The sequence below is a fragment of the Hyaena hyaena genome, unplaced genomic scaffold (genome assembly GCF_003009895.1).
Source record: "Hyaena hyaena isolate Hyena2069 unplaced genomic scaffold, ASM300989v1 scaffold_151, whole genome shotgun sequence".
Taxonomy (NCBI): Eukaryota; Metazoa; Chordata; class Mammalia; order Carnivora; family Hyaenidae; genus Hyaena; species Hyaena hyaena.
Genome location: NW_024080783.1, coordinates 1568721 through 1580998, shown reverse-complemented (window position 1 = coordinate 1580998; position 12278 = coordinate 1568721). Strand labels below are relative to the sequence as shown.

General features: G+C 42.7%; 1 protein-coding gene across 1 annotated transcript in view; it reads right to left on the bottom strand.

Moving 5' to 3' along the window:
- PSMB7 (proteasome 20S subunit beta 7) overlaps positions 1–8754 on the bottom strand; it is a 60483-nt gene extending 51729 nt beyond the window's left edge. The window contains exons 1-4 of the mRNA XM_039239060.1: positions 8647–8754; positions 8110–8203; positions 7474–7571; positions 5864–6004 (exon numbers count right to left, since the gene is read on the bottom strand). Of these exons, the coding sequence (XP_039094991.1) occupies positions 5864–6004; positions 7474–7571; positions 8110–8203; positions 8647–8708 (395 nt within the window). The 5' untranslated portion in view covers positions 8709–8754. The remainder of the gene's footprint in view (positions 1–5863; positions 6005–7473; positions 7572–8109; positions 8204–8646) is intronic.
- Between the last annotated feature and the right edge of the window lie 3524 nt (positions 8755–12278).

Here is a 12278-nt window from a genome sequence, read left to right as displayed (position 1 = left end):
GTTAAGCGTCCGACTTCAGCTCAGGTCATGATCTTATGGTTCGTGGGTTCGAGCCCCACGTTGGGCTCTGTGCTGACAGCTAGCTCAGAGCCTGGAGCCTGCTTCAGATTCTGTATCTCTCTCTCTCTCTGACCCTCCCCTGCTCATGCTGTCTCTCTCTCTTTCTCTCTCTCTCTCAGAAATAAATAAAAACATTAAAAGAGAGAGAGAGAGAGAGAGAGAGAGAGAAAGAAAGAAAGAAAGAAAGAAAGAAAGAAAGAATTTTCCAGTTATAAGTGAAAAATTAGAGAGTAGGAAAGGCTTTTAAAACAGTCTTAAGAGAAAACAGAGGGCACAGACAGAGGAAGAGAAAGGGGTCCTAAGACACACTGAGGTAATAGCAGGGTCAAGACTAGCCCTCTGGGCTCCTGAACGAGGAGCAGGAATCACCAGACCCACCACCCCAACCATGGTCCAGTGCCTGCGCCACTACCCAACTGCCTACCAGACAAGGTGATCACATAAAGTCAATAATAATCAGCTAGTTCCCTTCTAAGCTAAACATAACCTGTCTGATGTCTTTAAAAGAATCTAAAATACTTTGGCAAGTTACTCTAATGCTCAAAAATTGATACAGAAACTCTACTTCCAGGAATCATATTCTAAGGATATATTAAGACAAATATGCAAAAATGAATGCACAAGGATGTTTACTGCAACACTGTTTATGATGCCAAAAAAGTGGACACAAAACTAGCTAAATAAACTGATATATACAGCTCTGCAAGAGAACACTACACGATCCAGATCTGTGCGACATTTTCTCATATGCTATTTTTGTTACTTCCAAGTTTTTATTTAAATTCTTTCTAGTTAACATGCAGTAAAACTGGTTTCAGGTGTGCAATTTAGCGATTCATCGCTTACACAGAACACCCAGTGCCCATCACAAGTGCCATCCTTAATACCCAATACCCGTCTAGCCCATCCCCCACCCATCTCCTTTCATCAACCTTCAGTTTGTTCTCTATAGTTAAAAGTCTCTTGGAGCTCCTGGGTGGCTCAGTCGGTCAAGCCTCCAACTTTGGCTCAGGTCATTGATCTCACAGTTCGTGAGTTCAAGCCCTGCATCGGGCCCTGGGCTGACAGCTCAGAGCCTGAAGCCTGCTGTGGATTCTGTGTCTCCATCTCTCTGTCCCTCCCCACTCTTTCTCTCAAAAATAAACAAACATTAAAAAGCAAAAAGTCTCGGGGCGCCTGGGTGGCTTAGTCGGTTGAGCGTCCGACTTTCGCTTAGGTCATGATCTCGCGGTTCGTGGGTTCGAGCCCCGCGTCGGGCTCTGTGCTGACTGCCAGCTCGGAGCCTGGAGCCTGTTTCAGTCTGACTCCCTCTCTCTCTGACCCTCCCCTGCTCGCGCTGTCTCTCTCTCTCTTTCTCTCTCCTAGAAATAAATAAAACATTAAAAAAATTAAAAAAAAATAAATAAAAATAAAAATAAAAAGCAAAAAGTCTCTTATGGTTTGCTTCCAACTCTCTTCTTTTATCTCCCTTCCCTTATGTTCACCTGTTTTGTTTCTTAAATTCCATATGAATGAAATTATATGCTATTTGCTTTTCTCTGACTGGCTTATTTCGCTAAGTATAATACATTCTAGCTCCATCCGCATCGTTGCAAGATTTCAATGGCAAGGTACCATTCTTTTTGATGGCTGAGTAATATTCCATTGCACATAAACATCACTTCTTCATCCATTCATCAGTCAATGGACATTTGGGCTCTTTCCACAGTTTGGCTATTTCTCCTACACCACTGATTGTAGTGCAACTTAGTTCAACTGTTCCAAACGGTGGTTATGGCAATACGTATCAAATGTTCAAAGTATATAACTTTGACTCAATAATTCCACTCCTAGGAATTTACTTTAGAATACAGCCTGAGAAATCAATCACACAAGTAAGTACTTAAAGGTTCTATGTTCCAAAGGATTCATGGATACCTTAAAATGAGCAATATTGTTAAAGTTCAAAAACTGGTTAAGTTATGGCACATCTACAGAATGGAATACAGCAATACCACCAGAAGTTGATACTGATCAGTGGTTCTTGAACTTTTATGGGTCACAGGCCCCTTTGAAAAACGAATTCATATTGTGGAACCCTGACCCCATAACAAGCGTGCACACAGGTTTTACTATTTCGGGAGGGTTACAGGTCTCCAGACGCCTCTGTGGGCTCAAGGTAAAAACTCTTCTACTAATGGGAACAACAATCAAAATATACTTTTATGAGAACAGGATCAGTTACAAAACAACACATAGGATTCCATTTTGGAAACTACATAAATGAGCACATACGCAACAGTTTAAAAGGTCTGGAAAAAATAGTTCTCAAAAGTTTACAATATACGTGTCTAAGAAATGAAACATCAGGTAACTTTTAATTCCTTCTTTTCACATTTCCAGTGTAGGAATTTTTTATAATCATCACATGTTACTTTTACAAAAATTGTTTCAAAGGTGATATTCATTCTGAAATGCTCCAAGTGGAAACTATTCAACATGAACTGGCAGATGGAAAGATTAGACTGTATTCTAGGATAGAATGTACAACTATGATCCCATTTTTATGCAACAAAATATATACTAGTAAAAGGAAAAAAGCTTGAAAGGCATACAGTAACCTGCTAGCACCAGCTGCTTATGGATAATTTTTGTATTTTTTGTTTTGTTTCTATCTTCTGTCTTATGCTTCAGTGTGAACACATACTAGTAATAAGGAAGGAAGCAAAGAAGGAACAATGAATGAGTGAACAAACTTAAAAGAGTCTTATGCTTCAGTGTGAACACATACTAGTAATAAGGAAGGAAGCAAAGAAGGAACAATGAATGAGTGAACAAACTTAAAAGAGTCAGAGTGATATATGTATACGGACGTGTGTGTCACACACACACACACACACACACACACACAGGATTCTCCCTGAATTGCAAACTTTTTATTTTTTCTTTGGGCTTTTCAATATTTTCCAAATTTTTTACAATGAATAAATATACTTTCATAGGAAAAAAAGCACCACTAACATAATAAATAAAAGAATCTCTATATATTCAAAGAGTTTCTGAAATACAGAACAATATACCACAAAGACTTCTATTAGATTCAACTAGGAGGCTCATGCTCAGAAGGGACAAGTAACACATACACCTTCTACATCCAGCCATCATACGAGTAAAATTTTTTAAAATGGTTAAGGGAAAAGACGTCCACTTGTGTTTATCAAACCCCCTTTCTTCACTAACTCACATACACAGAAATGGGTTACTCAGGGGAAAATAGAACAGTAAAAGCACCTTGAATACACCTTGTTCTCTTTCTCAGCCTCTGAATTTTATGGGAATCTAATTGTGCATCAGGCCCTGTACTAGGCATTCATAAGCCTTATTTCTTTATTCATTTCCTCCTCAAAGTCAGAGAGTCAGAAACTATTATCTTCATTTTACTGAGGAAGAAAATGAGGCTAATAGAGGTCAGGTGAACAGCCCAAAGTCACACAACTCTAAATGCTTGACATGAAACCTGAACCAAACCTCTAAAGTTAAATCCTATGTTTTTTCCCCTTATGTCATTTTATTTTTTATAACTCATTTTATGTAACTCAACAAAAAAGTAAGAAGACATAATGAACCACAATCTTCCTGGTTAAATTTTTAAATGTTCCTCTCAAAACTTTGATAAAATTTAATTTTTGCAATGTATGTTAAACTAAAAACATTAAAACACTGAAAACAGTGAATTTAGAATTCCTAAAACATTCTAAAGAGATTAACAAAAATATCTGCTAGGTTTAGCGAGATGACTGGAAAGAATCTTGAACATTTGTAATTAACTGCAACTTTACAAATTTAAAGATTGTTTTAAATGTAATGTACCACATAAACCACCAGAGGGAGCTTTAAATTTAAAATCAAAATCACAAAGGTCTTCAGAAATACTGACCACAGATGTGCATTAACGAGTTCTCACCACTGTACTGGAGAACTTATTTGGTAAGCGGTAATTCTCCAGGATTACAATGCTGACCATGGACGTAAATAAATGGAAATCACTGGCATAAAGACTCAGTACAGCCAGAGCACGGTTAGGTAGATATGACTAGACTTCCTGCCCATAAACTCCTAAGTCCTGGTCTTCCCACCTGTACAATGGGAACTGTGCCACAGCTCTCGCTGCACAACTACACTGGCTCACAGCCACGTGCTGAGGGCCGACGGCCATGCTAGACTCACAGACAAAGACCCGCAAGTTCACAGGAAGGCAAGGGCCAGGCAAGCAGGAAGTGAAACCAGGCAGGGACTGATAAGACCAGAGCATACGCTCCTGCTTCTAAAGGCAACATCTGCCACTCAGTTCCAGAAGATCACTGCCACCTATTATCCCATCCTCTTTCTGAATTTTTTCAAAAGAAGCCAAGGAAAAATAAATAAAAACATTTTTTTAAAAATCCAGATTTTTAATTCCAATCTCCCAATTTAGAATTATTGACCACTATAATTTTAAAGACACTGTGACCCAAATACAATTTCTCCACGAGCTGAATATGGCCTATGTGCTGCCAGCTTACAATCTTTGCTTTCTATTCCTGCTTCCCTTTAACCGTGCAGGCCTGGATAACAGCTGCTGCTACAGCTCAGAGCAGAGTTAAAGAAAATGTTTTCTGTAGGGTGTTTAATGAGTGATGAGGACCAGAATTATAAAGGTCTCTGATCAACTTCAAAAAAGAAAAAACAAACAAAAAACAAAAAACAAAAAGGAGAGAATCTGCTAAAGGTAATACAGGTCCCCAAAAGAGAAGCTGGTATTCTAACCCATGACTAAATGCTCAGGCTATTTCCCAGCTCTGCTCTAATACACCACCTCTCTTCTCTAAGAGGAGAAAATGAGAAAAGGGACTTAGAATGTGAAAACTAGGAGAACTACACAAATATATAGTGATAATGTGATTAAGGAAAAAAGGGAGACAAAAGTAAGAGGAGCTGTGGGTGGGAGTCAGAATGGTGTGAAGGACAGATCAGCAAGTGACTACACTTCTGTAAGCCTCAGTTTCACTTAAATATTAGAGATGTTAATAGCTCCTATCTTAGAGTTCATAGGATAAGATGAAATCCTGCATAAAGCACTAAGCAATGGACCCGGCACAAAGGTACAGGTAATGTGGATTAATATTAATGTTATTATAGTCACTCACACTCAACTACAAATAGAGTTTTTCATTTCACTGCTACTTTGCCCCTAAAAGAGGAAGAAAAAAATCAACTGCTTGTGTCTGTCTTCACAAGATAAATTCAGGGGCGCCTGGGTGGCTCAGTCGGTTAAGCGTCCGACTTCGGCTCAGGTTATGATCTCACAGTTGTGGGTTCGAGCCCTGCGTCAGGCTCTGTGCTGACGGCCAGCTCAGAGCCTGGAGCCTGTTTCAGATTCTGTGTCACCGTCTCTCTCTGACCCTCCCCTGCTCACGCTGTCTCTCTCTCTCAGAAATAAATAAAAACATTAAAAAAAAAAAAAAAAAAGATAAACTCAAAGGTTCTGTCCAGTTCTAACTTACTTTCTAGAAACAAAAGAGAACTGTTTTAAATCCAGTACTACCTTATGCCTCAGGAAATGACTTGGTTGGTCACATGTGATTTATTCATGGGGGGAAAAAACAGACCCCATAAATTCAAATACATAATCAAAAGCCTTCTGAAACTAAAATGGTTAACAACTGACTTCTAGAATAAAATGTGTATTTCTGAATGCTTTTTCTCTAGTTTCCAGGTTCCCATCTGCCAAAAATCCAAGACATGAGAAACAGATGCTACAGAAATCCCTATCCTGGAATCTTACCTGAAAAGCATCTGCTTCAGCATCCGATTGGCCGTCACAACCCTGGGAAGGCGGCCCGTGGAGAGAGAGTGGAGCTCCAAATTGGAAGAAATGAGCTGGGTTGTCATGTCTGTGTCTGCGGCTGTCCCCGCACCACAGCAACTACAAAATACAATCAGAAACTTAGCTGAAATCCAATTACCAAAGGGCTCAATTAGAAGTGGAGCTTCCCAGATAACTTCCATCAAGTTCAGGTACACAGAGAGACGTTTCTGAGTATATTCTGCACTGTAACTCATCTTTCATAAACATGAAACTGAAAATACACATCTTGTTGTATGCAAACATATTTTCTGTGCTTCAACACAACATTTCATGTCGTTAGCTTCTGTGCTCTTACTTGTGTGCATTTTACTACTCCTAAAAACATATCTGAGTTTTACCAAAGAACAAGACATATTAAAAGCCTTAAAATTTAACATTTACCAAGTATTTACTACCAGGTACCAATCATTACAAAGTGCTGAGAATAAAGAAACTATGACACAATCCTAGTACTTGATTTCAAAGCTGAGTGGAGAAAACAAATGTAGGCAAAATTTTAAATACCTCATATAATACGATATAGTAGCCTAAGTACAAAATGCTGTGGGAAACTGGAGGAGAGAGTGATTGATTCTGATCTTTGAGAAGAGGTTTCATGTGAGCTGGATTTGAAAGAATAAAATAAAAAGCACTGTAATAATAAAGAGGAAAGGGCAATTCTAAGCAGAGGGACCGGCAAAAGCAAAGACAAAAGCGCTCAGAGAGGAGGGGAACAGGGACAGCAGTCAGGCTGTAGCTGGAACACAGGATGATGGCAGCTAAATATGCTGAAAAGGTAAATTTTTGTGACACTGTACAAGATCTTAAATACCATGCTACAGAGTTTCAATTTTGTTCTGAAAGCAGTGTAGAAATTCTGAAAGCAGTGTGGAAATGTAAAAAGTCTCTGAGGAAAAAGACCTAATCAGATTTCGGTTTTACAAAATTCAATATGGCAAAAGAGCAAATACTAAAGAGACCAAAGGCAGAGAGGTCATTTAAATGACAAATGCGGGGGCACATGGTGACTCAGTTAGCCGAGCATCTGACTTCAGCTCAGGTCGAGCATCTGACTTCAGCTCAGGTCGTGATCTCATGGTTTGTGAGTTCGAGTCCTACAAGCTCTACACTGACCCTGCAGAGCCTGCTTGGGATTCTCTCTCTCTGCCCCTCCCATGCTCACGCTCTCTCTCAAGGTAAAATACGACTTTTGGGTTTTTTTAATTGGCTATAAATAAAATAAACAATTAAATAAATGACAAATGCAATAGTCCAGCTGAGAAACAAGAGGGAAAATAGCAGAGGGAAGAGCTGCTTTCAAGAGGCACACAGCAAGCAGAACTGGGGACCAAGCGAATTAAAGACTAAAGCAAAGAGAGAACTTGAGGGTAACCAGCGTAGGTGACAAACAGATGAAAATATCATTTAAGGGAGACAAAAAGAAAATACAAGTTAAACAACAGGTTTTAGTAAGGAACACACTAAATTCAAGGTTAGCTCTGGCAAGCTTGAAAATATAAGAGCTATTCAAACTAGTTGATACTTACTAAATGTTAGGAGATATGAAGTGTATTTTTGAACAGTTCTTGTCAGCAACTACCATCCCTTCAGTTGCCCTTGTATCTGCTCCAAGAACTATGCCATCCTATTTTTAAAAACATACATTTCAAAACAAGTTCACATATATAAACCACAGCTCTCTACTCTAGGGAAGACAATGTTGGCCATTCCCTGCTTCCCCAAACCCTTGGGGGGTTGGTGAGATGGAGCCCCGAGTCTGGCTCTCCGAGGACAGCATGATGCCTGCTTGGGATTCTCTCCTTCTGTCTCTCTCTCTGCTCACTTCTCTCACTCCCTTGCTCACTCATGTGCTCTCTCCCTCTCAAATAAAGTTCAAAAAATAAAATATGTCACCCTTTATCTTTAACAACAGTAACCATTATCTCTACGTTATATCTACGTTGAAACAGAAAAGTACTGGTCTGTCAAAAATTCCGCAGTGAGGAAAGAATATAAACTGTTGAAAAGCGCACAAAACCTCCCGACAAATCCCAAAGGCCCTTTTCCTGACGTTCTCTGAAATATGCGCCCTTCTTGACAGAGCACTGAGAAGTGAAAGGAGGCCAAGGGGCCTGCTTCCCGTAATCAGTTGTCACGGCTGCTCCTGGCCTATCCCTGCTTACCTTATAGACCACCCCCGCGATGGTCGTGCCAGTCTTCCGGGCCGTTGGAAGCTTGTACCCCTTCTTCGCAAAATCAGCTTCCAAGACCGCATTTCTGAAAGCAAAGGAGACAATAACGCGTCGAAGGGCAGGACCACACTGCGCCGCACTGGCACGAAGAGTGTCTTAACAGCGAACTCGGGAAAAGAAAAGCTACGATTCGCTTTTCAGCCCATCTGTTCTCCGAATCCCCTTAAGATCAGGACTGGCGTCGCGTTTTTCGGCACGCAAAGCGTCCCAGAGGGGCCGCACCTCGCCTAAGGAGGCAGAGATGGAGACTGGCCGGGGGCGCTGGGCAAGTGGAAAGACAGACTCGGCTTTAAGAGAAACCCACTCTCAGGCCCGCATTCCCCTGAGTCACACGGGCCGCGGGGCGCAGGCCGCAGGCCCCGCCGTTCACCCTTCGTTCGGACTTCCCAGATCAGACCGCGGCCCAGCTCCGACCCCGGCACCGCACTCCCACTCCCACCCCGAACCTGGTCCGGGGCATGGCCACACCTGCGACAGTTATCAAAAGAGAAACCTCCAACCGGGAACTCATAGACTGACACAGCCGCCATCTTCCCGAGAAAGTATTTCCGGAGCGCGGGTGGGAACTAGCAAAAAGAGCCGAGCACTTCCGGCGCCTGCGGCGACCTGGCCTGGAGGGGCGGGGCAAACTCCACGCCCGAGCGATTGATCTTAGAGTTCCGGGCTCCTAGAGGAGCCCGGACAAGTTTGGAGTATTTCGCCCCAAGTGGTGCGGAGGAGTAACTAACGCTGGGAGCTGGGAAAGGACTTGTCCAGGTTGGCGGCATGGGAGACGGGACTCCTGCTCACCAGACCAGAGCTGTTTCTACTGTTAATCAGACTCCAAGTGGCTTAGGACACAGACACCCCCAAGTTTCAGGCACAGTGCCACCTCCTCCTTACACTGAGCAAGCCCTTTCAACTCTGAATTTCTTTGCTCCGGTGTCAATTGGAGATAACAGCTATCTCAAGATGCTGCTGTGAAATGAACAAGAAGCACATGAGAAGATGCCCAGTATCATTGGTCATCAGGAAAATGCAAATCCAAACCACAATGCACACCCGTCAGTATTGCTATAATCAAAAAGACAGAAAAAAACAAAAGTTGGTGAGGATACGGGGAACCTCGGACACTCATATATGCCTGGTGGGAAACAGTTTGGCAGTTCCCCAAAATGCTAAACACAGACTGAGCAATTTGTCTCTAAAGTATATACCCAAGAGCATCAAAACCATGTTCACAAAAACTTGTACACATTCATAACAGCATTATTCATAATAGCTAAATAATGAATGGAAACAACCCAAATGTCCATCAACTGATGAATGTATAAACCAAATGTGGTATATCCATACAACAGAATATTATTCGGCCATAAAAAGGAATGAAGCATTGATATATGCTACAAAAGGAATGAACCTTGAAAATACTACATGAAGTGAAAGAAGCTTGGCACAAAAAAACTACGTGTAGTATGGTTCCATTACTACGAAATCCATACTGGGCAAATCACTAATTTCCAGTGAGAAACTAGATTAGTGGGTGCTGGGAAATGGGGGGGGGGGGAGAAAACGGGGAGTGATTCTTTGATAGGCACAAAGTCTCTTTGTGGGGTGATGACAACATTCTGGAATCAGGCTGTGGTAATGGTTACATGACATCGTGAATATACTAAAAACCAATGAATTGCACATTTTTAAATGGTGGATTTTACGTTAGGTTAATTTTATTTCAATTTGTAAAAGGCTGCTGTGAGAATTGAAAATTGTACATAGAAAGCATGTGTCCCTGCATATAGCAGGTTTTTAATGAATAGTTATTAATATCAATACCTTCATTTCATGGCAAGGAAGTGACAGCTTCAGCAACTGTGGAATGAAGTTACATAGTCTGTCACAACTGGGTATTCAATAAATACTTGCCAAAGATTAAATTATCTTTCGTTACTTTTCTGGGTCTTCTGTGTGGGATTAGGAAAATAAATCCTCACCTACCTGCTTCCACAGGACTCTATTGATGAAAAAGTCTGAGTATATCCTCTGGTGATTGTCAAAAGTGAGAAGATCTGAGCTCTGCTCGAAGGAAGTCCATTTCCTGATGACAGAGACTCATCTCCATAAGACCTAGACAGGACAGGTCATTGTTTGACATGCCCTGGACCCATGGAGGTCAGGAAATAATTCTAGAACTGTCTCTCTAATATTCATCAAACACTCTCACTCCTGTCCTAGGCCCAGCCTCGAGGGAATGAACACAAGATGAACCAGATGTACCTCCTCTCCTCGTGTTAGGGGCTGAATTTTGTCACCCCAAGACTTATGTTGATGTCCCAACCCCCAGTACCTCAGAATGTGACCTTATTTGGAGATAGGGCCTTTACAGAGGCAATTAAGTTACAGAGGTCATTAGGGGCACCTGGGTCGCTCAGTCAGTTAAGCATCCAACTTCAGCTCAGGTCACAATCTTACGAACCCCACATTGGTTTCTTTTCTTTTTTTCATTTAATTTTTTTGATGTTTATTTATTTTTGAGAGAGACAGACAGAATGTGAGCAGGGGAGGGACAAAGAGGGAGAGGGAGACACAGGATCCAAAACCCACTCCAGGCTCTGAGCTGTCAGCATAGAGCCGGGTGTGGGGCTTGAACTCACCAACTGTGAGATAGTGTCCTGAGCCAAAGTCGGATGCTCAACCAACTGAGTCACCCAGGTGCCCCCCAAACTGCCTGCATTGGGTTTTGAGCCCTACATTGGGCTCTCAGCTATCAGCGTAGAGCCGGCTTCAGAGCTTCTCTCCTTCTCTCTGTCCCTCCCCTCTGAAATAAACATTAAAAAAAAGAGAGAGAGAGAGCATTAGGGTAGATCCTAATCCAGTATGACTTATGTCCTATTAAAAAGGGGAAATTTACGGGGCGTCTGGGTGGCTTCATTGGTTAAGCATCGACTCTTGATTTTGGCTCAGGTCATGACCTCATGGTTCTTGGGTTTGAGCCCTGCACTGGGCTCTGTGCTGATGGCACAGAGCCTGCTTGGGATCCTTTCTCTTCCTTCTCTCTCTCTGCCCCTCCCCCACTTGCACTGTCTCTCTCAAAATGAATGAATGAATGAATGAATGAATGAATGAATGAGTAAATAAATAACTAAATAAATAAATAAATGAAAAAAGGTGGGAGTTTACAGATAGACATTCACACAGGGAGAGCTATGTGGACATGAAGGCAGAAGTGTGTCCTACTTCTACATGCCAAGGAACATCAATGACTGGCAATCAACCACCAGATACAGTGATGAATCTGATGTGATTGCAGCAAAGGAAGTACAGCAGCCCCAGCCCCCAGGGGGGGGTGGCAGGGTGCCTATGTCTTGCCATAAAGTCTGGGTGGGACCTGGGGGAGCCAGGGAAGGACGATTTGTGATCTCAGTTTGTCCCAGGGCATTCCTATTCTTAACTGGATCTCTTAGGTAAGGTTTACACACTCAGACAGCTGAAGGGGAGGCATTGCCTGTCTTAGGGCCTCCGGAGGTGGCCCAGCAAAGCCAGCTGGAGCCAGCAGAGGGTGACAGAGAGCCTCCAGGCAGCCTGGGCCTGGACCTTGCGAGGCTCAGCCCAAGGCCAGGCTAGCTCCACTCAGCCTGGGACAGGGCCTCAGTATCATCAGTGGTTTGAAGGGCAGCTCTAGGTCCCCAGCACTCAGAGACCCCTGCTCCAGCCTCCCTGTCCGACATGAGTGCTGCCCCCTGGAACTGAGACCCTGTCCAGAATGCCCTCCCCAGAGTGTGCGCACAGTCCCACTTAATCCCCAGCAAGGGCCCAAAAACCTGACAGACCAATAAAGCCACCACCTCTGCTCTGGATTTGGCTGTGTGATCTCAGGGGAAGCATCAAGCTCTCTGTGCTTCAGTCCCCTAATCATATAGTAACAACCAACCTTCGCCAAGAACACTCAATCTGCTTTGTATACAGGATCACCTGACCATCCCAGGCGCTTAGACTGTGCCAACCCTGGGAAAACAGACGGTTAGGAGACAGATGCTGTCCTTGCCCTCTCAGAGAGCTAGTGGTCCCCAAGGACCGGGCATCACTGCCCCACTTTACAGATGAAACAACTGAGGCTCAGAGAG